Source organism: Sceloporus undulatus, unplaced genomic scaffold (genome assembly GCF_019175285.1).
Source record: "Sceloporus undulatus isolate JIND9_A2432 ecotype Alabama unplaced genomic scaffold, SceUnd_v1.1 scaffold_15, whole genome shotgun sequence".
NCBI lineage: Eukaryota > Metazoa > Chordata > Lepidosauria > Squamata > Phrynosomatidae > Sceloporus > Sceloporus undulatus.
Genome location: NW_024802937.1, coordinates 1,340,869 through 1,367,933, shown reverse-complemented (window position 1 = coordinate 1,367,933; position 27,065 = coordinate 1,340,869). Strand labels below are relative to the sequence as shown.

At 38.8% G+C, this 27,065-nt stretch overlaps 1 protein-coding gene across 15 annotated transcripts in view; it reads right to left on the bottom strand.

Moving 5' to 3' along the window:
* Positions 1–27,065, bottom strand: part of LOC121917317 (band 4.1-like protein 3) — a 201,353-nt gene that overhangs the window by 52,113 nt on the left and 122,175 nt on the right. For all 15 annotated transcript variants that reach the window (XM_042443178.1, XM_042443177.1, XM_042443176.1 and 12 more), the window contains 3 exons: positions 22,011–22,234; positions 19,704–19,901; positions 1,172–1,276 (listed from right to left, as the gene is read on the bottom strand). In XM_042443178.1, the coding sequence (XP_042299112.1) occupies positions 1,172–1,276; positions 19,704–19,901; positions 22,011–22,223 (516 nt within the window). In that variant the 5' untranslated portion in view covers positions 22,224–22,234. The remainder of the gene's footprint in view (positions 1–1,171; positions 1,277–19,703; positions 19,902–22,010; positions 22,235–27,065) is intronic.

The window sequence follows — 27,065 nt, the reverse complement described above, 5'->3', positions numbered from 1 at the left end:
CGCTGTGTAAACAGATGTGTGTTACTGTTAGCTCTTCGTATCCGCAGGAATTCCGTACTAGACCCCTCCTCCCCCCTCCCTCCCCGGTGTGGATAGCAAAATCAGTGGGACCTCAAGTCCCATTGTTTCTAATGGCAGTGTGGCTGTGTCATGTGCCACTATTTGGGAAGAATGGGGAGGTGCAATCTGTGGGTGCTCCAATCCACAGATGGCAAGCCAGTGGAAGAAGAGAGCCAACTGTACTGCTGAGTATCAATTTCAGGTTCATAAACAAATCTAAGAACATGTTTATTTTTTAAATGTTGTGTCTGCTTGTGAGGACTATAATATGGAGGCTGTTGCTGGGAAGAGATACTGCTAACTGTAAGAATTATAGGAGTATTTTTGTTAGCTCTCATTGTTTGCCTCTCTTTTATTTCCCACTATCTACAATATTCTATTCAACCAATTTCATAGCACAGAGTTTTCCTCCTTTACAGAAGTGCATGTTCTTTTAAAAACTAAGATCACATGCATTGGCTTCAGGGAAACAACAGGCATCTGTTCATGTATTTTAAACTCCTTATTTGCTTGCACTCTTTCATAAAGTTAATGTATATTCATAGACTTCTGTTGGCATTAGAACCAACATAAAGGCATTGTCACAGTAATAAAAGTTTTGGGAAGTATCTTGTGTAGATAACAAATCAGCTTGTATGTCACAGCATTAACATTTAATTACATAAAAAAGGAGGCAAAGGCAAACCGCCTCTGAACAAATCTTGTTAGGAAAGCTCTGTGATAGGTTCCCCTTAGCATAGGCATAAGTCAGAAATGACATGAAGGCACACAAGAACCAGGGGGGGGGGGAAACAGCTATACGGATGGTTATAATTTATTTTTAAATCCATGTGGACTGGTATAAATCAGAAAGAACGGGAATACATCAGGCAATGTAGAAATGGTTTTGTGAAGCAATAACATGTTTTACAGTGTAAACATTTTCAAAATTAGATATAATCATACCTTGGAAGAGGCATTTTGAATTGCTATCAAGTAACCAGTTTCAAGGCCTGATCCTCATAGCACAGTCTTGGTCTCATTTATTTAGGTTGCTGTGCTTAGGCTTGATATAATTCCCTTCTGTTATATCATTATTTCATGAATTTCCTATATTATTGACTAATCTTACCTTTTGGTTTTCCATGTCTCTGTATGTTAGCCCAAAGTAGTCTTTTTCCAAGAGGTTTAAATGTTCACACACTTTGTCAAACAGCACCTGGCCTTTTGAGCGTTTCTACAGGGGAAAAAATAGAGAGGAAAAGGAAATACTGTAAAGTGTCAAATTTACAAAATTCAAGACTGTTCTGAGAATTAGGTAATTCAGTGAATATTACCTTAATTTCTCTGGCAGTGTTCCAGATAAGCTCCAGTTAAACTGGTTTTCTAAAGACTGAACAAGTTTAACTAAAGGAGGATTGGATAAAAAAGAGTAAGTCACGCCTTGGTCAGAAAATCTTAAAAGTGGTTTGCAGAGAGGAGAAAACTGGCTAATTTAAGCTCACCTGGCAAGATATATCCATGTTTTGCTTTCATGCAGGTGAAAAACTCCTAAAACTCTTGAAATGTTTTCAGCATACTTGAAAATGAGATCTTACAAATTTTGACCACAAATGTAAGGTGGTGTGAGGGGAACCATAACAGACCATAACCTTGTGCAAACTTGTTGAACCAGAGGTAGTGGAGGTGCTATGAGTCACTGCCAAATTTGTCTAGACTAGTGGATTGCTGCTGCTCTCTGCAGTCTGATTCTGTCTGTGTTTACTGTGATCCCACTGTGTCTAATAGTGTTTACACCTAAGTAGCTGTGCACTGGATTGCAAACTTAAAACTTTTGTCAGGGCTAATATCTAATACAGTTAGATCATACAAACAGTGCACATTCCATTTTCCATATAAATCTCTCTGATCTCTACACAATGCTCTTTAAATGCATTTCCATTAATACAATACTGACTCTAGCCCAAAGTTTTTGAGGTAGAAAATAGAGAAAAAGCAAAGATGAAGATTTCATTATACCCCTTACTTAAAGTTATTTATTTGATTTAAATTAGATTAGTCGTAAGGCAGATTCTAACATGTTTAAAAATCAACAATCAGTAAAAAAAATAATATATAATACATCACTCTAGGGTCACCATAAGTCAGAAATGACTTGAAGGCACACAACAACAACAACAACAAGGGGAGAACAGTATACTTTGCAAATGAAGCCAGTTCTGAATACTTGAAACACTGTTCCTCTAAGTTGTAGGGAGTCTCTTTAAATAAATAATAATAATAAAAATTTTATTTATATACCGCCTTTCCTGAGATCAAGGCGGTTAACAACATTTCACATTGACAATAGTTAAAACCATCAAACATCATTAAAAACATCTTAAAATATAAAACATAGCAATAAACCAACTCAACAGTGCTGTCGAGAGGGGAGGAGGGGGTATTTCAGGGAACAGAAGTCAGGGGTATGCCTGCTTAAAAAGGTGTGTTTTTAACCCCTTCTTAAATTGGTCTAATGAGGTGGCTGAGCGGAGCTTGTCGGGAAACGAGTTCCAGAGCTTGGGGGCCAAGGTAGAAAAGGCCCTCTGGGTGGTGGTAGACAATCTAGCCTCTGGAACCCTCAACAATTGCTTCCCGACCGACCTGAGTGTGCGAGGCGGATTATATGGGGAAAGGCGGTCCTCCAAGTACCCTGGGCCCAAGCCATGTAGGGCTTTATAGGTAATAACCAACACCTTGTATTGCGCCCGGAAGCGAATAGGCAGCCAATGAAGGTCTTTAAGGACCGGTGTTATATGACTGGCCCTGGATGTACCAGTGACCAGTCTTGCCGCCATATTCTGCACCAATTGCAGCTTCCAGGTATGGTACAAGGGTTGCCCCATGTAGAGCGCATTGCAGAAATCCAACCGAGAGGTTACCAGAAAGTGTACTACTGTTTCAAGGTCCCCCCGGCCCAGGTAGGGACGCAGCTGGCGTATCATCCGAAGCTGATGACAGGTGCTCCTGACCGTCGCGTCCACTTGAGATGTAAGGTGGAGCGACGAGTCAAGGAGCACCCCCAGACTGCACGCAGAGTCCTTCATGGGAAGCGTGATCCCGTTCAGGACAGGTGGAACCACCGCCATCCCTGGGCCAGGAGAACCTATCACGAGTACTTCCGTTTTCTCTGGATTCAGGCTGAGTCTGTTTTCCCTCATCCAGCCCATTACCGACTCCAGACAGGCAACGAGAGGAGAGATGCCATCCTTGGTCACTGAATCAGTCGGAGACATAGAGAAGACTATTTGGGTGTCATCAGCATACTGATAACCCCGCACCCCATGCCTCCGGATGCTCTCTCCCAGCGGTTTCATGTAAATGTTAAAGAGCATGGGGGACAGAATGGCTCCTTGAGGGACCCCATATGTAAGGGCCCTCTTGTCGGAGCACACGTCCCCCAGCTGCACCATCTGGAACCTCCCAGAGAGATAGGATCGGAACCACTGGAGCGCAGTGCCTCTGATTCCCAGCTCCACTAGGCACTCCAGAAGGATACCATGGTCAATGGTATCGAAAGCCGCTGAGATGTCTAAGAGCACTAACAGGGACACGCTACCCCTGTCCATGCCCAGACGGAGATCATCGACCAGGGAGACCATAGCAGTCTCAACCCCGTATCCTGCCCGAAAGCCGGTTTGAAATGGGTCTAGATAATCCGTTTCATCCAAGATCGATTGAAGTTGGATTGCAACCGCCCTCTCAATCACCTTCCCCAAAAATGGCAATAGCGATACTGGCCGATAATTATAAAGGTTATAGACACTTTAAGATCCTGAAACAATGAACCTCAGTTCAATTAAAACTGGTTTGTCTCTTTCTGATAAAGGGCCAGCTCTGTTGCTAGCTGTCCCTAGTGTCAGAGGGAACTGGGGGAAGGCAATTTCCCAATGACAGGAAATGATTAACTGCAGTGACAGCAGGGGAGAGGGGAGGGCTGACTTTCCCCACTCAGCCTAAGCGGCAAGCTTTCTGCCTCCACTCCAGAGAATTAATACTAACAGACAAATGCAACAGCTTACAGTCATCAAAATAAACCAGTGCTATAACCCAAACTAAATAATTACTTTCTTTAAAAGAAGAGATTAATGGGGGAGGGGGCAGCACACCATCCCCTTTCTCTTGCTTGCTCTTCCTCTTTTTGCAGCAAAAGAGTGAAGATATCTAGCTGCCAGCTAGCACCATTGTTAGCTCAATTTCATCGTGTGTGTGTGTGTTGAGATCACTGTTGCTGTTGGGGAAATGTCTGTGCCTACGTGTGAAGTATTTCCTTTTAACATAAGAGGAAGTTTTTCAGAAAAAGGTAGGAAATGAATTCAGAGAATTTTACCTTTTTTTCCCTACCCCAAAGAAAATTAATCTGTTTATTAAGAAAAGCACCAAGTTGAGGAGAGTCAAGTGTGATAAGAAAAGGCTCTTCTCTTTAGGAAACATTCTCTATTCTCCCTCTCCTGCTCCTCCTTTGTTCTTCTTCTGACTTTAGACTCAATGGGACTAGACTCTGGGTAGTTCGAATAAGATGTATGAAAACTCAATAATCCAAGTTAGATGTCATAGCAATTATTTACTATTCTCTAGTATAGGCCTAGCAGCATTATTGTGATGACTCTCACCAAGAAGGACTTTCAAGAAGTTGACTGCAGCACCAGTTAAATTCCACAGTCCACACACACACATTTCCTTCCAATCCAACTCTACTTTTCCCTCTTTTCATCACCCACCACCACTTTCTGGTACAATAAGGTTCAAACATCATGAGGGGTATCAAGATGTTGAAACAATATTCCTTTAAACTGTTGTGAAAATATTATGATTGATAGGATGCAGCAATTACTGCCAGACTGCCAGGAAACGCTGAGTGAGAGCATGTGGCATGAGGCAAAAACTTACTACAGGGGTTGTATCATACTGAATAGCTCCAGGTGATGACTCTTAGCCATCTCAGTATATGAGTGCACGGAGAGTCAGGGCACCTGTAGTACATTAAGCTACTTCTGAGAGCATTGTCCTCAGATAGTGCTGAATGCTGGCATCTCGAGTGGGCCAGAGAGTTTTGTTTTTGTTACTGCAAATCTAGACAGAGAGAAGAGAGCCATCATAAGAGTGGCAGTTGCTTCCATTACGAGTGTGATTTTTCTCAGATGTACGGCTTCATGAATAGAGACTGCAGTCAAGAACAAAGAATGGAAGCTGCAATCAAGAAATCAGAAGATGATTAGGATTGGGAAGGGCGCTTATGAAAGAACTAGACAAAACCCTACAGTGTAAAGATATACAGATAAACACCCAAGTTATAATAGTCCAAGCCATTGTATTCCCCATTACCATGTATGGATGTGACAGGTGGACAGTGAAGAAGGCAGATAGGAAGAAAATTAATTTATGTGTTATGTGGTGGTGGAGAAAAGTACTGAGGATACATACAATGGACAACTAAAAAGACAAACCAGAGCAGATCAAGCCTGAACTCTCTCTGGAAGCCAAGATGTCTAAACTGAGGCTGTCATACTTCAGCCAGATCATGAAAAGAAATGACTCATTAGAAAAGACAATGGTGCTGGGGTTGTTAGAGGGCAGCAGAAAGAGAGGAAGACTGCATGCCAGTTAGATAGACTTGATCAAGGAAACCACAGGCCTGTGAGAAGTGGAGGATGGGGTGCTTGGAGTTGTCTCGTTCACAGGATCACCATTAGTCCAGGTTGACTCAAAGGCAGCTATCAATAACAAAAACTGATTGAGTCCAATGGGATTTACTCTCCAACAATCATCTTAAATTAGACCCTTTGGCCGGCTGCTGTAATGGTAGGACATTTCTGAATATTATAGAACATTTCTGAACTGTTTTGTTTTAGCAAACAGAAGCACATCTTTAATTGTTAAATAGTACTTTAGGAGACACCTAAAGAAGTAATAAACAGTACAAAATAGGAATAGGGATACATATTCAAAGCAGTAAAAATAATAAGTATTTGTGAACATTATCATTCTCAATCTAAATTGTACTGCAGCAAAATTATGCTAAGTAGATTAATTCCATTCTGCTAACTCCCCCAAAGGCCAAATATTTAGTCTCAAATTCCTTAGGTTCTTCAGAAAACAAGTAATCAAGAAGCCATTTAGAATGATGGAAATGGGCAGTGCATTAAAAGAGCAATATTATGTTAAGTATCAGGTTATTTAGCAGAAGGGCAATCTATTTTATATCTTCTCATTCAGAAGCCTGAGAAAACAGGAACACAACTATTTAATGACTTTTTTGTTCAGCTTTTTATCTATTTTATTTTGTTTATTGTGTTTATTTGTACACAGCCCCTGAAGTACCCTACGGAAAGTTTCCAGTGTTATTATTTGATTGTTGGAACTGCTTCCATCAGTGAAATCAGAATAAAGGACATGTTCTTCTGCTCAAAACCTGTTCTGAAGGGCTAAAAAAAATCTGCCAGAGCACCTTTTGGGCATCTTGGAAGGTTGATGAGAAAGGGGAATGAAATCCTTTTCCTGCTATTCTAGTGGAATTCATTAGCATGGGAATGGATTTAAGCCATTGAGAAGACGAGGCATCCAAAAATGTTCTGTCTCTAAATAAACAGATGCTAGTTTTACACAGTATAGCAATCACTTCCTTTGCTTTCCATTTTAGTATTGGTCAAGAAAAACGAATATACAGTATATCAATAAAATTTCTGGACTCAGAATTAAGGTTCAATGGTCCAGTTTGCATCCATTTGCATTTCTATAATATTTTGACATTTAAAAGCCAAGCAAGGTCAAACCTGAAGATGTTTTAAACTGGCATGTTCATGACTTTGCATAGCTGTCTGCTCTGATAAACAACAAGGAACAACTGCAGGTTAAGGTGTTTCACTGGAAGACTGCAAGAGATAGGTGCTTAACACATAGCTCTATTTAAAAAATATTCATTAATAATTAGTGTACAATGCGTAACTGAAAAACCAATTATCAAGAACTCACTGTATTAGAAACAGTTGAAGGGAAGGGAATACACTAAAATAGTACTAAATTAAAAGCAAACTCTGGAGAAAAAGTGTGTGTTTTTTAGAAATACTGTGGATTTGTTTTACTGACAGCCCCCCCCCTCCACACTTTTTCACAATCTGTTTCCAGATAAACATTATCTTGTGCAAAATTGCTGTTTTTGTGCAAAACCCAGTCATTTTGCACAAAAGACATATCTACCGAGAAGCATATTACATTAAAAACATGGTTTTGGAGCCAAAAATGCACATACATTTCTGCAAAGAGAAATTGCTTTATTTCAATGAGAATGTGTGAATGCCAGGCAAGAACTGTAAACTATCCAGTCACAAAACATGCTTACTACAAGATATGTGAGGAAAATCATGTGATATCTTAAACAGACATCTTTCAATAATTGGTGCTACATCTACTATGTCATATGACTCTGAAGATAGTGTTGTTAGTCCTCAGGTCAGTTCAGGGAATTTACATCAATAAATATATTGAAATAAATTGCATCAGTTCTAGAATTTGTAGTTTATTTTCAGAGCAGATCTACTGTCCATGATAAATCAGGAGCAGAAAAATACACAGTGTTCTACACAAATGGTGCCAAAACGAAGCTCTCTTTCTTCTCATGCCAATTTATATTCTGACTGGCTCAAAATTAAGTTTTGTGTGCCATGATCCTTGCCTGCTTACTTTCAGAAATATATAATTCTAATTCTTTACTGGCATAGTGATATGCTATTACCTTTTCATTAAAATCAGTGAAAATAGAAATGTACACACAAAGATCTTTATCAAGCATTAAAACACTAAAAAAAAAAATTAGCCTATAAACCTGAAAACATAATTTCACCTATTCTGTACATAGTATTATTCATGTAGGAGAGGCCTGGATGTTGAGCAGGATGTCAGGAACACTTTGTCCGTAGTACAGTAACAGCACATGTCCAGCCCTTCCAGCTGAATGATTTTAGTGTTCATAGTAGGTCAGCCTCTGAAATCTTGACTTCTTGGGCAATGAAAGCAGTGTAACTGCAAACACTCATCCTGCACAACACGAGGCATTTCAAAACTCCATGCCAGTCTGAGTTTGTAAGCAGAGCAAATAATGTCAGCTTTTTATAGATATTTTCCACATGACCATTCATAGCATCAGTAATATTAATACCTCCTTTTGGAATCAATAAGAAAGTATCCCATCCATATCATCCTACTCCAAGAGCAGTAACTTTGTTCTTTCCTTTGGCTGGCATCAAAAGTCAAGATTTCTATTAACACTCCTACATACGGTTGCAGATGAAAATCATCAGATTTAAGGACACAAAATAATTATGTAGAAAAAAAGGGCATGTAAACACTGAGTACAGTATATGCAATACAAATACAGATTTCTGTTATGGTCCTCATAATAATTGTACCCACAGTGTACATCACTACTGCCTGTGCACATGATCACTGTAGAACATAAAAATAAGCATCCTGTATATTTGAAAAACAGATTAGGAAATGTGGCTGGAGAGCCAAGATGGCAAAATAAAAGCTTTGGATTTTTTCTTTAAAACAGCCACCTTTCAACTGACTGTTGGTTTGAATCACTATTGAATTCTGTCAGGCAGAAGGAAGAAGTAATGTCAGTCTTCACTAGAAGTTACTGTATAAGGCAAACTATATCCAACAGTGGCATGCCACATTTCCATTACTACAAACTTTGCCTCACTTATAAAGGTAAATAGCATCAGGTTTTTTTAGTATCCCTAAGGCAAGATGTTACCTGAGAAAAACATGTGCATTTACAGATGTTCACAGCCATACAGTTGTGCAAAAAGGCCATAAAGCACAGTTCACTGATTTTCCACTGATTATTCTCTTTATGTGATAAGTTATTTTTTTACTGTTAACAGTTTCCTAAAGGTAACATAGTTCCGGACAAGAAAAATAACATTTAACCGGGGCTAACATTCAGAATAAAGAGCATTAAAAGAAAAGGCATGTTCTGTTTTACACTACTCTTCATAATATCTAACTTTGGGCCTGAACAGACAAGCCAAAATAAAGCTGCTTTGGGTCACTTTGGAGGTGTGCTGTTTAAATGTTGTATGCATCCTAAGAGGCCAGAAGCCATGCCAAAGTCATGCTCCAGTCCTAAGGACTAGAGTGAAACTTTGGCACAGCGTCTTGCCTCTTAAGATGCGTGTGTCATTTAAACAGCATATCACCAAAGTGACCCGAAGCAGCTTTATTTTGACCTGTCTGATCGGGCCCATAATTCAAATAATGCAACTCTTAAAGTAGATTAAAATGTGAAGTAAAACAGATTAAAAATGTCCAGGCTTAGGGCCAGGCTGTTCAAAACCCTGTATCTCCCTATACAAGTCTATGTGAGTTTTAAGATTTTGGTGGGGAAGGCTTTCTCTCAGTCCCACCACCTTAAATACTGTTGGTGAGGACCTGGGAGTGGGCCTTCTTGGTGGCTGCTCCCAAGCTATGGAACTCTCTGCCATGGGAGGCTTGGTTAATCACTTCCCTACTTTCCTTCCACCAGCAGGCTAAGACTTTCCTATTTCAATACACCAGTTTTAAATCTAGTTTGAATAGTACAATGGGTGGGTTTTAATGTGTTTGTAACTGTTTTAAACTAATATTTTATTTAAGAAGATTATATTTAATGCTTTTAATTTTTTGTATTCGATTATTTTTAGCTGTATTGTTTTAAGGTACAGTGCACCCGTGTCATACATGAATGCACTATACGTGGCTTTCAGCATTTGTTGAAAGTGTGCAGGGGCACAAGGGGTGGCACATCCATGCACGGCACGGCCTGTGCCACATGCACAAGCCCCATTACTTTCAATGGGGCTCGACCATATGCGGGTTTTTTTTTTTAAAAGGGCGCACTCTTTGGGTCTCATATGAAAGGAAAGAAGGATATTAATCAATTAGTAATTTGTAAGCTTTTAATTGTTCTGTGTTTTTAGACTGTAAGGTGCTTTGAATCCCAATTTTGGGGGGGGAAGCAGGGTACTAATAAATATTATGATTATGATTATTAAAATGTGTAAAAAGATTAGGATTTGTGATCATTCAACATTTTACAGTAAAAATAGCAGGCTTTCTGTATTGTTTAAGTTGACAGGATATTGAAATATCAATGATTCAAATAATACAGCAACAAACCAATGCAAAAAGTTGTGTTCAGATTTACATATAGCAGCCACCCTTTTGAACATTAAGCAGCAAGAAAAAGAGCTAGTGGTGCATCATATCTTGTAGCTGTTTCTACACTCAGGGCTACCTGAAGTTCTCTTGAACATTCTTAGCCCAAGAAACACAATTCTAAGGTAGTCCTTTGATACTTTTATCATCGCTTCATACAGGAACATGGATTCTTCTTTCTGTGTTTCAAGCCTTATTAATGGAACATGTATACAGGATTGGCAATTGCTAGGAGCTGAGGATCAGAAGATCCTATGAGAATCCAAATGTCAAAGGCTGGAGGGCTATGCTCTCCCACCATATTTCCTTCCCAAATTTCTTTTGGTAAGTGCAAAGCAATTTTCCTACATTTTTAGCTCTCCAAACCATTTTAGATTAACTGATGCTGGACGTGTGGACCAAAAGGCCCATGTTCCCCAGCGTTAAGCAGACCAGATGTCGATCTGGCTGTCCTGACCCAACCTCAACCCAAACAGCCCTTAAAGTATTTTAAAAAGAAAACTGGCTGTTTGCCAGTTTGCCACACAGCCACATGCCCCCTTACCTACCATCACTGCCACATTCCCTGTGAAGGTCCCAGTCTCAGCCTGTGATATTGGAAGAGGTCACCTGGCCACATGAGTGAAACTAGACATCCCATTTGTATCTTTACAGGCTGCAACGGGGGCCTTCACAGGGAAAATAGTAAACGATGTAAATCTTCTGTGAAGATGCTGCCGAAACATCAGGAATACTCTTATAGAACATGGTCACATAGCCCGAAAAACCCACAAAAAACCTCATACAACGGATTAAAAAGTACAGTATTTTCAATATCCAATTACAGAACTCCTAATTTTTATTTTTATTTTTTTTCAGTTTGATTTTATACAGAGGGCCATTGGTATCCACTAAGTTTTGGTTCCAGCCACCCTCATTGATACCAAAATCCATATATGCTCAAGTTCTGTTATTTACAGTGGAGTAGTAAAATGTTGTCCCTTATATAAAATGGCAAAATTAAGATGTGTCTTTTGGATTAAAAAAAAAATCAAACTCTGAATAGTTGAATCCATGGATACAGAATCTGTGGACACAGAAGGCTGACTGTACAATGAATAGTATAAGTGGCAAATACTATTGCTAACAATTTCTCCAGCATTACAACTGCATATATCATTAAATGTCAGCATCCAGTTGGCTTTCAATTTCCAGATAATACATTACATTGTTTCTATACCACAGTGACAAGTATATATCAAGTGTCACTGATGTTGTATAATATGGCACATTTTCTACAGAGGCCAACCTTTTTCCTCCTAAATACTTGTTGATTGTAAAAAGCCAGCACTAATCCAAAAAAATAAAAATAAAACAGCAACAACCCAGCAACCAAAGGATTGCTAAATCCTGATAAGAAGATTGGTGACCTAGTCCTCATTCTGGAATCAGACCAAATTAGGGCCTTTGCTCAAGACTTCAGCAGCAGCAATCTCATCAGTGTATTGCATGCATTCAAACTATAGTGTTTACAAGAGAGTTTCTTCAATGTTATGAAATTATAGGAGATATATTAATTTATAAAATATCAGAGGATTAACATCTATTGAAGCAGACCTGAATGGAGACCATCAGCTCTACAAAAGGTGAGCGATGGAGGAAGATGTTTACATCTGTAATTTTAGCAGTAAGGCTGGTCATTTTAAAATATTTTTGTAAACAACATTTTCTTGGCTTAAATCTAATTTGGTGTGAGCAGTAACCACCAGGTTTTTTTTGCCTTTCTGCTTGCAGCCTTCTCCAGAACTTAAAACCTGATCTGGAAAGTTTCCTCACCTCTCAGGGAACAGTTTTTGAAGAGGTAGAGGAAGGGCTAGGGGTTTACCCCTTCCATTTGCTGCGGTGAAAACTGCTTTTGCTGGTGTAGAGACAGAATTGGATGATGGGCCTGGGTTAATTAGGCAAGTTGTTGGGACTTGGTTACAAAATGTAATGGTTACAAAAATGTTACACTGGTAGTGGGAAGAAAACGAAAGGGTTGCCTCCTGCTAATGTGTCCTGACAGCCGATACAAAAACAGAATACACTCACCCTTCTTAGTAAAATGATGTTATCAAATCCTAGACATTTGATTAAACTCTTCTTGATCTACTAAAAAAGCCTAACATAATCACACTCTGGATGTTTTCAGATGATATTCAGATGACTTAATAATCAAAAGACTGTGCAGCTATTCTATCTTTCAATCCTTAATAGATTTGTGTGTGTGTGTGTGTGTGTGTGTGTGTGTGTGTGGCAGGAAATAAGACGGAAGAAATGGAAAATCGAGGGAGTGCTATAAATGGAAAATGTGAAATTCCAAGTTTGAGCTAGGCTAATTACAGGGGGGGGAAATCTGTATCTAGAAATGCTATCTAAAAGTGATGAGGCTGTTAAGTTCTTTCATATTCAGAACTATATGATGTTATGTACAGGAAAATATTTGGTGTTTAGCATGCTTTGAATCGTGAAGTTAGAAGATGAGGTTGTGTGTTTCCAGTTTTCTTTAGATCTATTGCACGTTCTAAAAAGGGCTGAGGGTCTGAGTTCAGTAGAAGCAGTATTATATAACAAATATGTTCAGTGTTTTCCTTATACACACAGGGTAACATTATGAATAATTCTTCCATACCCTACACCAGTAGAGCAGCTGCTTTGTCCTGTTGATAACAAATTTATTATAAGGCAGTGATATTAAGCTATTTGTTCCATACATATACACAATCCACATATTTAAACTGTTGCCAGAACTGATATGTTTTGAAGTGAATTGTTAATTCTAGTTTTCACATTACAGTACTGAACTGTTGTGATATGTGTACAGTACTTTTATCAGTTGACAGTGCTTTTTAAAAGTAGTAGCTTCTTTATCTGTCTTTTTCCAGAATCAGGAAAGCAAAGCTGTCTTTGCACCTGCTCAGTGGAAACTAGGGATTCCTTCTGCAGACTCATCAATAGCCCTGATCTAGACAACCATACAACAATTCTCATCTCCTTTTCTGTCTCCATGTGTCAATTGATATGACAAGGCTCCAGCAAAAGGCATGCAAGCTAGAAATGAAGCAAGGAATGGATCCTGGGAAAGAATGGAATGGCTCACAGGGCTAAATCACATTAGCAGGGAGGCATGATGCGGACAAGTAATGACAGACTTTACAAGACTGGAAAAACTAACACAGGAATCCCAAATGCAATCACAATTATGGTTTCTATGCAGTCCCCCTTCTCTAGGCTGTAATGTTTAGCAGATTTCCTACATTCAACTAGTTCAATGGACCATGGCAGAAATCTTGCTGCCAAAATGTGCATATTTAAAAGAGCCACAAAGATAACAGAAAAGCAGGACATATTTTGTTTTAAAAGACCTGAGATCAGTACAAAACCAAAACAGATCAGGAATGGTCTAAATGTCAACAGCAGTGGAATCCAACAGATAATAATAATAATAATAATAATAATAATAATAATAATAACAACAACAACAACAACAACAATAATAATAATAATAATAATAGGATATGCCGTCCAATCACTGGGAATCCGGGCGGCTTACAACAGAGGGGATAATAGACGGTTCCCTGACCTCAGGCTTACAATCTAAAAAGATATGACACAAAAGGAGAAGGGTATGGTGAGAGGGGAGGGGATCAGGTAATAATCACTATGAGTGTGCTTTGAAGAGGAGGAGAAGGGGAGAGACAAAATAGGCAAAAGCAGACTCAGAGGCACTGACAACAGGAGAGCTATGCCTGAGATTTTGGAAAGTTCCTGCCATTCAGTTTACTGAGAAAGACTGATCAGTGTTATGGTGTGATACAGGAACTTTGCTATGGTCAGATCTCATAGATGAAAGTAGAGGAGTTGGCTAGCAGTATACATAACATATGAAAGTAGAGAGAAGGCTGGAAGACAGGCAAGACAAGTGGATGAAAGCAACATCCCAAGGGGGAAAAAACAACAGGGAGTGAATATGGAATCATTTTTCAAGTCCTTGGGCTGTCATTCTATTCTCGGATTTAAGACTCCATACTTGAGCCCATCATCTCAATCCCAGGTCTGTCATTCCCTTCTCAAGTCCTATCACTTCAGTTGTAGGAGCTGTCATTCTTTCCTGCAATTATTATTTCTGCTTATTTCCCCTTGTCTTGTGTTCATAGAATCTTAAGAGTTGGAAGGCACCACAAAGACCATCTAGTCCAACCCCCAGGCATGCAGGAATATACAATGGAATTATTTCCACAATATGACCATCCAATCTCTGTTTAAAGACCATGAAAAATGAAGAGTCCACCACACTCTGAGGAAATCTATTCCACTATAGAACATCTCTTATAGTGATAATAATTATTATCTCTCAGTTTTTCTGTGTTTTTCAAATGCTTCTGTTACGGACTTTCAAAAATGTTATGTTTTTGCTATTAAATCTTCCAATCATAAATGATGTGAGAATCAGAGCAAATTGGAATAAAGAACTCAGAAAATTTGTCTGTAAATGTAGGAAACCAAGGATTAAATGAGAAACATTAAAAAACAGCAGAGAAGGGAGGGAGGGAATACGCACTACCTGATCTGAAACTATACCCATGGGCTTGTAGCCTCATATGTATACAAGATTGGATAAAACTAGGTAATCCTGAGTTTAGAGGGGGCAGATCTAAGGTATTGTTGGCATGCCTACTTGTGGTATCAAAAAAATGATAGTCAACAAAGATTTCAAAATCATCCGAGAACCCTATTGAAAAGATGGTTTCAGATAATGGGAAAATGTTACAGTAAAATACCACAATGGATATTATTAACACATGAACATTTTTTTAATGAGCAAAAATGGTTAATGTACAAGGAATTAGTAAAAAAGGATGAACAAGGGAACATACAATTGAAACAAAGAGAAGAATTAAGTAAGAAAAATATAAATTTACATTGGTTTAATTATATGCAAATCAAGAGAAAATTTGAAGAAGATACAAGAAATTGAGCTGAATGAAGTGTTATGGAAAACAAATTGAAAATTATTTTAGGTAGAGAAATGGAGAAAGAAACAGTTAAGGAATATATGGTTAGATGGGCACAAGATTTCAGCCACCCCATTGCCCTGGAAAATTGAGGAAAAGCTGGGGGGGGGGGGGGAGAGACACAATTTTTTGCCTCTCAAGAGCTCAAAGAATTGTTTTTGAAAATTTTGGACAGATTGTATTATACACCACAAAAAGTTGAAACAGACGGCCGCAGCTTTTCCATATCTGATGGAGCTGCTAGCCTGGCAGGAGAGGGAGAAGACTTCGTTTCCCACCATATATACACATATGTGCACACATGCATGTTATACACATCCATACAGACAAAATTTTCTGAATGATCTTCAAGTGATTTCTACTTGGATATGGTTGACGTTTTCTAGCCTTGTAATCCAATCCATATTTTTTCCATGCTCCACTTCTTACATTATCTGTAGGCTTCATTTATTTGACTGGAGCCCTGTCTTATCAAATGTCATTCATAGTTTCAGACAGGTCCTTTTTAGTAGGCATTCCTGCCATTTGATTCAGCATATCCATCGTGTAGAATGGCTCTGAAGAGTAGTATTTCTGAGAATGTGAAAATCAAAATTGGGAGAGGGAGAGTTTGCTTGCATCTGTTGAAAAAAGGGTTAGGGATGAGCACCATGGGCAGAGAAGCAATGGGGCCCAAGCCTTTGGTATGAAGAAGAAGGTAAACTGAAATGAAAAGTGTACATGGTTTCCTGCTAGCCTTGCCTATAGTTATAATCAGACTGAGACAATCTGTAGATTCATTTGTCCAATATGTATTGTGCCTTTCTACCAAATTGAGTTCAAGGCTGTTAACAACAATACAGACACAATACAGAGTAAAAATATGTAACATATTTACAGCTAAAGGTACAGGTATTCCCCTTTTACAAGATTGTCAAGTCAAATCTGAATGTAGGGGGCAGTGTTTTTAAATGCTGATTGTTTAATCGTAATTTTAGTACTGGGATGGGGGGTTGGGAAGGGACTAATTTTTAATTTTATTTTATTTTCTATGTTTTTTTATTGTTGTAACCCGCCCAGATTCCTTGTAGGCTATAAATAAATCATTCATCATCATCATCATCATCATCATCATCATCATCATCATCATCATCATAGTGTTCATCTTACTAAGTCAAAGAGTCAGCATTGTCAAAGACTATTCTGTACATCATGTGGCTAGCATGACTGTACAGAATACTGTTTACCTTCCCTCCAAAGTGGCACCTATTTATCTACTTGCACTTTTCATAGAGTCATAGAGTTGGAAAGGACCACAAGGGCCATCCAGTCCAAGCCCCTGCCATGCAGGAAATCTCAATCAAAGCATCCCTGACAGATGGCCATCCAGCCTCTGCTTAAAGACCTCCAAGGAAGGAGACTCCACTACACTCTGAGGGAGTGTGTTACACTGTCGAACAGCACTTACTGTCAGGAAGTTCCTCCTAACAGTAAAAGCTGTTTGACAGTGGAACATGCCACGGCAACCACACGGCGCGGCCTGCACATGGAGATTGGTGCCATAGAAGGGGTGCCATAACTGCTGTGGTGCAGCATTATGATGCCCCCTGTGTGCAGCGCTGTTTGGGCGCTGAGCATGAGGGACATCATTGTGGTACACCCCGTGTAAATAGGCGCATGCCAAGATGGTGCCCCAGGGGAGGAGGAAGGGCTTTGAGCATGTAAATGCTCAGCCCTTCTTCACCCCTAGAACACAGTCAGGCCAGCACAAAGTGCCAATCTGTACTGCCTCTCAGTGTACTAGGCAATTCAGCTCCCTCTCGTGATTTTTTCTTCAAGTTGCCCATAACATCCTTATGTTTTAAAAAAAAGAAGAAAATAAATGCTTCAAATTGCAAAGTGATTCCTGTTCTGACTTACTCTGCTAACAGCATGGATGAACTTCAAAATAATATATTCTGTTCATAATCTATTGATTTTCCAGTGCAACAAAATGTTAAATTATTCTCTTACAATCTGTGCACACAAGCAGGCTCTCCCACCGCGATTTGAAAAAAACCTCAAGCATCAGTACACTGATTTGACATTTTCAACCTTCAGTTTCTGAAAGGGACCAACCAGATAGATGACAGATTTCTAACAGTGGTCAACCACAAGTGGGTCACATGAAGGCAAGAATCTTGTCATGTTGCCACCACTTCCTTGGACAAGACTTCAGAAGAGTAAAGACTCTGGTTTCTCTCCTACTCATGGGATTCAGAAGGATTCAAAGGATACCAATAAACTTTCCAACAGTACTACTGTGGAAGCCATGTACATCAAGGAATTTATGTGCAATGGTCAATTTGGTCACTTCACTAAGGGATTCTCCAAACTGCCCCTAAGGGGCGGCATGCAGCCACCCCTTTACTGGCTGGATCGGGGTCGCAGTAATCTTATGTCACGGCACTGATCTGACCTCTGGAGAGCGCAAAAAGAAGTTGCAAAAAGCGACTTCTTTTTGCTCCCACCAAGGGGTGCCATAGTCATGTCGGCACAGCTTTATGATGCCCCTTTGGCGCTGCATCATGTGGATGCAGTGCTGGAGGTGCGTCATGACGGCACGTGCTGTGTAAATTGGCGCATGGCAAAATGGTGCCATGGGAATGGGTTAGGCATCCAACACGAGGACATTGCATCCTGAGTCCGCCCACAGACCGGCACAAAATGTTGGTCTGTATAGGCCCTAACTTTGCCACAGGTCCATCAGGAGAAGACAGATACAAGCCTGATTGAAAGGCTGATGCAGGCTGATGCAGTGGTCAATGGGGAGCCCAAGGTTGATCACTCCTGAGCCCCATCTGTGAGAACAATTCTTCCTGCACTCTGGATACTGGAGTAATGGTAGTCTAAAAATGGCTGGGACAGCAGAGCCAGCAGTAAAGCTGCTGAGTTGGGGTCTTGGCATTAATCTAGTAGTTTCTCGTGACACATTGCTGAGAAACTCCACTGTTATCCTGAACATCTTGATCCATTGGTTGGCCTTTTTGGTAAGGCATAATTCTGAGCCACACAGCATAAGCTGCCATAACAGGATACAGCAAACTGTTGCAATATAGAACCCTAGAAGCTTTCTTTTGTTATCACAGCTAATATATGATATGTCCTCTATGGGGTTTTTTTTTAACAAAAATACCCTTTGCCATCACTACACCTTGTGACAAACAAAGTATGTGTGCTGAATAAGTACACTCATCCCTCCACATTCACTGGGATTAGGGGCTGGGGTAAAGTTGACCACAGAGTTACGCCACAAATAGATATTCCTAGAGAGTAACATATTAATAAAATCAGTGAATAATCAAATCAGCAAAAGTCAAAGCCGCAAATGTGGAGAGACGAGTGTACCTTTTTTTTCCTATTCTGAACTGAAAGCCAGATAATTTCACCAGATGATCTTGAGCAATATTATTGTGGTAAAGAGAGGAAGAAAAAAAATTCTTTGTGTACATCCACAGTTTTAAAGCATCTATCATGAGCCCTATCCTCAGTTGTATTTTCTCTGAACTGAAAAGCACCAAATGTGACTTTTATTATATCTAAACCTTTTGTTTTGGTTGCTCTTTTGTACACCGTTTCCAGTTGCTATTCATTCCAAAATGTAGATACTAGCACTACAAACATAATTCCAAAGGCATCTGCAACACAGATTTTTATATAGGCATTAAAATCCTAGTGGTTTTATTTTCAATCTATATCCTCATAATCCCTAGCATGGAATTGGCTTTGTTCCATAACTGCCACACACTGTTGTCCTTGATGCTTAATAAACTGCTCGCTCTTTCTCATCAATTCCCACAGATTCAAAGATCCATAACCTGAGCATAAAGGTGTGAAATTCTAGGCAGGATGTCCTTTGAAGACTATGAGTCAAAAGCCTTTTTACTGAAAGAAACCCTAATACTACTGTGCCCATGAAGAAAGAAAGATTCAGGCACAGCTAGAAAACATGACTGCAATGTCGAATAACTGTAAAATTTCCTATCTGTATAGTTATGTTTTTTTCTTGACGGTGTGTCCTACTGCGCTACCCTCACTATCCATCAAAATCAAAATCACAAGCACAAAATATTCTATTTAGATTTGCTAGGCAAGTCATCACACAGAACCAGTGGAACAGAAATATTCTGTTTCTATTTTGTTTTCTGATGCTCTATTCCAGACTGAATACACACTGGCCATCATGGGGTTTTCTAAGCATTGTATGTCTGTTCACATGGATACACTTCCCTTTTGATAATAAAAGGGAAGTTTTCTTGCAACCACCCTTCAACTATACAATTAGTTGATGAAACACCAGGTAATACGTTCACAAACAGAGACCCCCAACCCCCACCACAAACTCACCGCCACCCCGTTTCTCTCTCTATTTACCTCCACTTCACAGCCATATTCTGAACCATCCAGAAGGACCACTTTACACTGCATGCTTTTTGGCTTTTTGACAATTTTTAGAGGAGACCTGGAGAGTTTGCTGGAGGATGATTTCTGAGATAGCTTGTCGTCTTCAAACTGCTGGTATTCCAGTTGTTTTGCTGCTGCAGCAGCAAATTCCCGTTCTTTGTCAGTGGCCTACAAAGAGAAAACAGGGAGATTAAGTTCCAGTTTCAGATTAAAAAAAAACCACGGCTGATCACAGTAAGCTTTCAGAATCAGATATCCCTCTACAGAGGACTATTTGGAGCCATTTTTTAAAATGCAGACATAAATGCATTGTAACAGAGATGGATTTTGTTCCATATTTTCAATTCCAAGAACACTGCTGATCTGCTGCAAAACTATTAATACAGAGCAATGTGCTAAGAAGAGTCACCCCAGTAAGTCCTTTTTCTCTTATTGTTTTTTGGGGAGACTGAGCTTATAAAATCTAACCTGATGTATGTTTTTCTATAAAATCTAACCTGTTGTATGTTTTTTTCCCCCACCAGATAGCTAAATTCCAGCAGTAGCAGCACTTTCAAAATGTCTTTGCTTCTGTTCACAGTCCTTGCACAAGTCAATAAACAAAGTATCAACAGAAACAGAAATGAAGTAATAACTTAGCTAAAGCTTAGAAAGTTAATCTTATTTTCATTGGGCCATCATAAAAACATATCTGATTTGGCTTTCAATGACTTCTGAATAAGTCAGTAGCCTGGCAGCAAGGAAATTCATCAAAAATTAATCCTCCAGGGCTGTTTCCTTCATTGTAACAAGTGTCCATGAGAATGAATCAAATCTGGCCAAAAGCTTTAATCTTCTTTCAGACCTAAAGAGTTGGGTGTTGCACAATATGTTGCAAAGTACAGTGCTCACTAAATATTCAGCACACCAAACAGAGAGAAGAATTATATTTTACTTGTTAAAAATAGCAGGTGTTGCAGAGAAAAACAGAAAATAGACAGGTCTGCCAAAGAATAGGAGCTTTATACATTTTTGAAAAATAAAAAAGACAGGGCACTGACTTTTAAGAGTAGCTAAGCAGGACAAAAATAAAGCTGGAGAGAATTTCTCTAGGTTAGGTTAAGACTGTCATAGGAGTACCTTGTATTAATATGTGCTGTGCAAATAAATAAAAAATGCCAAGAACTATTATAGCAGGACCCCAAACTGTCAAGATGTATTCATGCAGCAAGATAGTTTCACAGGGAATTAGACTTCATCTTCCTAAAGAAGCCTGACATCCTGTTCAGGCAGTTATCTAGGGCAAAATGACCACTGAGACATACATTAAATATTTTGTTTTGTATTTTACATGCACAAATCCATTCTCTTTCATGAATACTGAACTCTTTCTAGCACCCAGGTTACTTTTGATGCATTTCCTTAAGCAGTTTGATAATTTGCCAAAAGCATTTAAAATTAACATCTAGCATATTGTGTTAAGGTTTTTGTGGATCATGAGATAACAGCTGGATCAACACTGCTGTTGTCAAGGTGTGAACAGTTTTAGTCTTCCTTTCCCTTCTTTTTTGGTCATGTAATCTGGATGATGGTTATTTATAGAAAGCTTAAATGTGTACAAGTTGGTTCAAAATTTGAAAGAGTAAGATCCACTTAACCTAAAACATCTATGGTTAATTAACAGATAATGGCAAAATATTTTGATCCTACTGTGTCACAAACCCTTCTAATTTCAAAGGGAACAACTTCACAATTCTGGCCTTTGAAGAAACTACCCATGTTTGCAAGCATTAACCATGCAAGTGTTTATATTTTTATAGTTTTTTTTAAAAAAAATAACATGACAAAGAATTAAAAACTGCAGTGATTTCATACCACAAGAGATCAATAAATGAGAATGTGTTAGTTTAAAGAAACACCCAACCCCAAATGAAATTAGATTTCAGTAGCTATCAAAACTGAAATGTGCCCCCAGTGTTTCTGGCTACTCCAAAACCTAGTGTGCTCTAACACAGTGATGGAAAATACCTCTTGCCATCATTAGCAGTGAACTTTAAAATTAAGCCTGGCAGGGAAGCCAATCTGACAAAAATTATAAAAATATTACACAACTGAAGAAAAAGCTGCAATCCGCCTCCACTCTCCCCAATCCCAAAAGATCAACACTTCTTCATGATGCCCAAGGTTAAAAAGTAGAATACCATTAAGAGAAAGAAAATGTTTAATTAAACAGATACCTGAATAAAACCACCTAGTGTTAAGTTTCATAAATTTACCACAAACTGATGGATAACTTGCCTGCTCCTTTTTCACAGGAGTGCTGTGGGCTGCAACACCAGAAAATTGTTCTAATGCATTCTGGTGTTCTTCACTCAGCTGTTGTTGCTGTTGCTGCTGCTGTTGTGGATTTTGGGCTCCTCCTGTCCCACCTGTTCCTTGCTCACTTGAAGTTTCCTTCTGCTCCTGCTCCTGATCTTTAGATTCAGAGTCTGATCCGGATTCTGTAGTCATGGTTGATTATTCTGCAAAACAAATCAGAGCTTTTGACTATCATAAAATCTGGAAAGAACCTAAGTTGAATGTATAAAATGAGTGAAGTGTAGGGGGCTCAACTCAAAACCAAGCTGATCCATACCCTACATATGATGGGACCAGGAATGGACTTCAAATTTGCTTCCCATCCCTATCACTCTATGCAAAAGGTCTAAATGGGGAGCACATATTTTATTTCAATGCAAGATCTTCCTGATTTTTGTCACTGAACTCAAGCCAGAAACAAGTTGTCTTTGGGGACCCAATGTTTAGCTAAGGCTGTGTCAGATTCTTGTCTCAGTCAGATGCTCAAAATCAAAGTGTTTTAGAAACTTTAAAGGTTAACAAATTTGCTATAACACGAGCTTTTGAGGACTGCATCATGTTTCATTAGATATATCCACAAACTATACATTTTTGAAGTGGCATACAGCCCACAACAATTCATGCTGTAATAGATTTGTTACTTTTTAAGGCGCCATAGGACTTTTCAGTGCTTTTATTGCTAAAGATTAATGTGGCTACTGAGATGATCAAATTTGTCTTCATATCCAACTCTATGAACAGAACACCAAATAGAATATAGTGAAAATATCCTGTTCCATACAAGTTCTTCACTTCAAAATCTTTGCTCCACTCAAAGAAATTCGCCTGGAATTATGATTTGCAGGCTACAACCCTAAGCAAATGCTTTTATGCCAACTTTAAATAAGCAAGCTTTCTCAAATTAAATAAATTCAATGTTTTCACAATGTGCATTTCACTGATTATACTAGTTCAAAACAAAATGTCTTGCTATAACCATTTGTTTTTGTCCATTAAGACGTAATTTGTTCAACTGAATAATAATTTGTTTACCTGAGTAACCACATAGTTACAAAGGAGAATCATACTTGTGGTAAATCAAAATCCCTTTTAGGAAGATGTATGCTTTAAATAGTTTAAATAGTGTTATTTTATTTTAATATTAATCTTTTGTAGCTTTATAATTATATGGTAATAATTTTACTTAAACTGAATCCCAATCTTGGGAAAAAGAAGGGATGATGATGATCATCATCATCATCATTATCATCATCATCTCCTACATCTTCGTATTCCCCACCAAGTTGGTGTGTTTATTTGTCTTTTCTTGGGTTAAGGATGGAATAAGTGTAGTATATGCCTGCAATGTTGGTCTTTGCTACATTATGTAACTTCAATAGAACATCCAAATTTAGTTGTACCAGCTGGCAAGAAAGGAGTAGCTATATGTGTAGGGAGGAAGAGAAAAAATGGTAGCATTACTATGTCACCATCTCTTTTCTTTAAAGAGCTTATGATGCATTCACTATGCCTCCAACTCCCAACTACTTATTATATCAGTTCCACTTTAGCAGCATTTTAGATCATTTTATCAGCGCACACAGCTAAACAAACCACTTTCATTCAGTATCATGAAGGAGTCTGCTTCCACTGTTTGTGAAGCATACAACTCAAGCACTCTAGTTTAAGTGAAGACATTGTTCATTCTGCATGAATGTTCAAAGAAATAAGCAGCAGAACCCAAGTATAAACAAACAAACAAAATCCATTCATGCTTATCCAGTTCAAATGTATTGAAGAAAATAAGCTCATACACTCCAAGGTAGCAAAAAGGATACAGCAAAGTTACAAAACATTCAGAAAAATATGCTTGATGAAATATAGGCTTTAGCCTAAATATTGCCATAGGCAAAGCAAATACAGTCGGCCCTCCTTATCCACAGATTCTGCATCCATGGAATTCTACCATCCACAACTTGAAAATGTGTGTGTGTGTGTGTGTGTATGTGTGTGTGTACAAATTCAAAAACTAGTCCTTGATTTTGGCATTATATAATGCCACTGTATGTAGTGGGAATTGAGCATCCATCAATTTTGGTATCCACATGGTCCTACAACCAAACGCCAGCAAATACCAAGGGACCAATATAAGGGAGACAGGATTTTTTTCTCCAGAAAGATGTTTCAAGAATTAAAGGAAGAAGAAGTGCAAACTAAAATTCTCTACACAAAGATCAAAAGATTTCTGGTACAAGAAAATACAAATCATAAGCTGTATGTATAACTTCCAAACTGGCTTCATTCCATAATGAAAACAAAAGCGTTTGTGAAACACACTAGTACAGCCAGATAGCTCTCAAAATTGAATAATAAATATTTCATCAAGCAATTAAGGAAAGAGAAAAATTCCCTAAAAGAACTCATTACAACCCTCTCTGGACTGATTTACAATTTTTCTGATGATTTAGATCTTATTTTCTTCTTTTTTTTACCCCTTTCAACTGCTATGAAGCTCAAGGTATTCTTTTTAATGCCCACTTCATTGCTGTGCATGAACTTCTTTTCTGTCCTCGTGATTGATGATAGCGACAATGCACTTTCTGTTGAGGCTTCACTGGGAAAGCACAACTTATTGCCTCATCACTTCCTTGTTGAAGGAGCCTCATTAGTACCAACCCAATGCCTCTACAGTGGCTATTAACTGCCTTGCATTCCCAGAGAGCATGCACACATGCCATTCACCATCTAAAAGCTTAATTTAACACTTCAGAAGGCTAAGCGCGCTTCAGACAGTAATTTATTACTTTTTATTTTAATTTTCCAAGCTATTTACAAAACAGGCCATTCATATTTTCCCAATAATATTAGTTTATGATCAAGAACTGACTCCATAATTAAAATATTTATTATATTATGATAGCTATTTATTCATTCATTGTACTGCATTTCTATCCCGCCCCTCCAGTAAAAATGGCACCCAAGGTAGCTAACAATAATACAGTCAGACCTCCATATCTGTTCCAGACCCCCCTCCACAGATACAAAAAAATGTGGGACCATGCGGCCACTGGGGACAACGGGGCTTGCCATCCATAGATGCTCAGATCCACAGATAGCAAGTCTGTGAATTTGGAGGCCTGACTGTATAAGCCCCACAACACACAAAGCCTTGATTAAAACATGAAAATTAATTAATAATTTGACAAAAATGCAGTAATAACTCAACAAAAATGCAATAATAAAATGGCGGGGGAGATCCAAAATCCAACCAGTGAAAAACCCTTTCAGCAAAGAAAGCAATGTAGGACTTTATCACTAGCCTGCTGTCCCACCACAACTGCACTAGTTTAAGAATGGAAGAATACCAGTTTGGCATAATTTCTTATGACTTTTTTCCATGACAGCACCTTGGTAATCCATGGTCACATGATCTGTTTTCCAGACTGCAAAATGCTGTCTTCCAAGAGGATGGGTAGGAATGAGTGATGGTGTACAATATTTTCTGCCAACTGCCTCCCAAAGATGGATATTGTGTGAATGTGCACACAACAGCCAGTTTCAGAAAGCAGTTGGCAGCTATGATCACTGCAAGGGGGAAAGGAGCAGAATCATGCCCACTCACATGAGATGACTGCCTAAGAAGTGGATCTGCCTATTGCATGAAGGCACTAATGAAACGGCAGTGAGACTGGGAGCCTATTGATGGGTTTTGCCCATCAATGAAAAGGTGCACTACAGTAACCAATAGAATGCAAAGCAACAGCGAGACAGACATGACGTTGTGTAGTAAGTATTGGTCAAATATGCTTTTATCCTGTTAAAATTCCAATTTTTTAAGCTTGCATAATAAAGTCCTTAAAGGTCAAATGACTGACTACATAAAAATGAAGCACAATACAAATGAAGCCACCAAACCTGCCTCCAGTTATACTTGGACCAAAGGGATATCTTTCCCTAAAGATCTTAAATCCTGGGCAAATTTGAAAAAAGATAGTCTTTCATATACACTAGTCTGAAATTATATATGGTTTTAAAGTTTACCATCTGTAATCTGAAGTGTATTTGCAAAGAAACCCAAAGTAAGCAAAACTATTGTAAGAAGAGAGATAAATATCCTGCAGTGGGACCCCAGTCAATAATCTGGTTCCAACATTTTAGACCAACTGAAGTGTCTTACAACAGTCTGACCAGGATGTAACTAAGGCATATATCACCATGGCCAGTTTACACATTTCCAGCATCAGGTGCATTTTGTTAATAAGCAAAAAGAAAACCCTAAAAGTACAGCACTTTCAGCCACTAATTTTTTTTTATCAATTTCTCAGTTTCACATCTGGCTCTGATTTTTCCAAGATGGAGGAATTTATACTTTCTGAGAAGTACAATGCAAATGTTTCATCCTACTTCTAGGGTGATTTTTATGGCAATCCCACACTATTACTAGCCAGCAGAGAAGCCTGAAATACTGCATTGCAGACTGAATTTAATTACTTTTATGGATACCTTTCCAACTGTCCCTATAAATCATACAGTTTTGTTGAAGATCCAACTTGTTCCATCTAATCAGGAACTTGGGATGGCTGAATGCTGACAGAACTCAAGCCAAAACAGGACCATAGAGAGATATGAGAGAGTTATCACCAAGCTAGGGTGAGTCCATGTTATGTGTAAGTACAAAAGAGGGTTTTGTTAAAGCAAAAGGGGATAATCCCTCATCCCTATCCCACTTACTGAGCCACTCAGGGCCCCAGTGCATGAGTAAAATTGTATCTTCTATAATGGGCATTGGCATAGTGGCAAGCAGTGGCAACTATGCATTACTTCATAGTCCCTCAATAGGATGGCTGGGGGATTTTAAAGATTCCTCATGTGGCAGTTGGTTTAGTCAGTTGGATTTGGAAACTTGAGAGTGAGGTTCTGAGGAGTCTAGAGGAAAGACTGTTGATAGAAAGGGGTCAGTGCTAGTCAGTGACAGCTAGGGGTAGAGTCTTAGGAAAGGGCTCCCTTCCGGTAAGT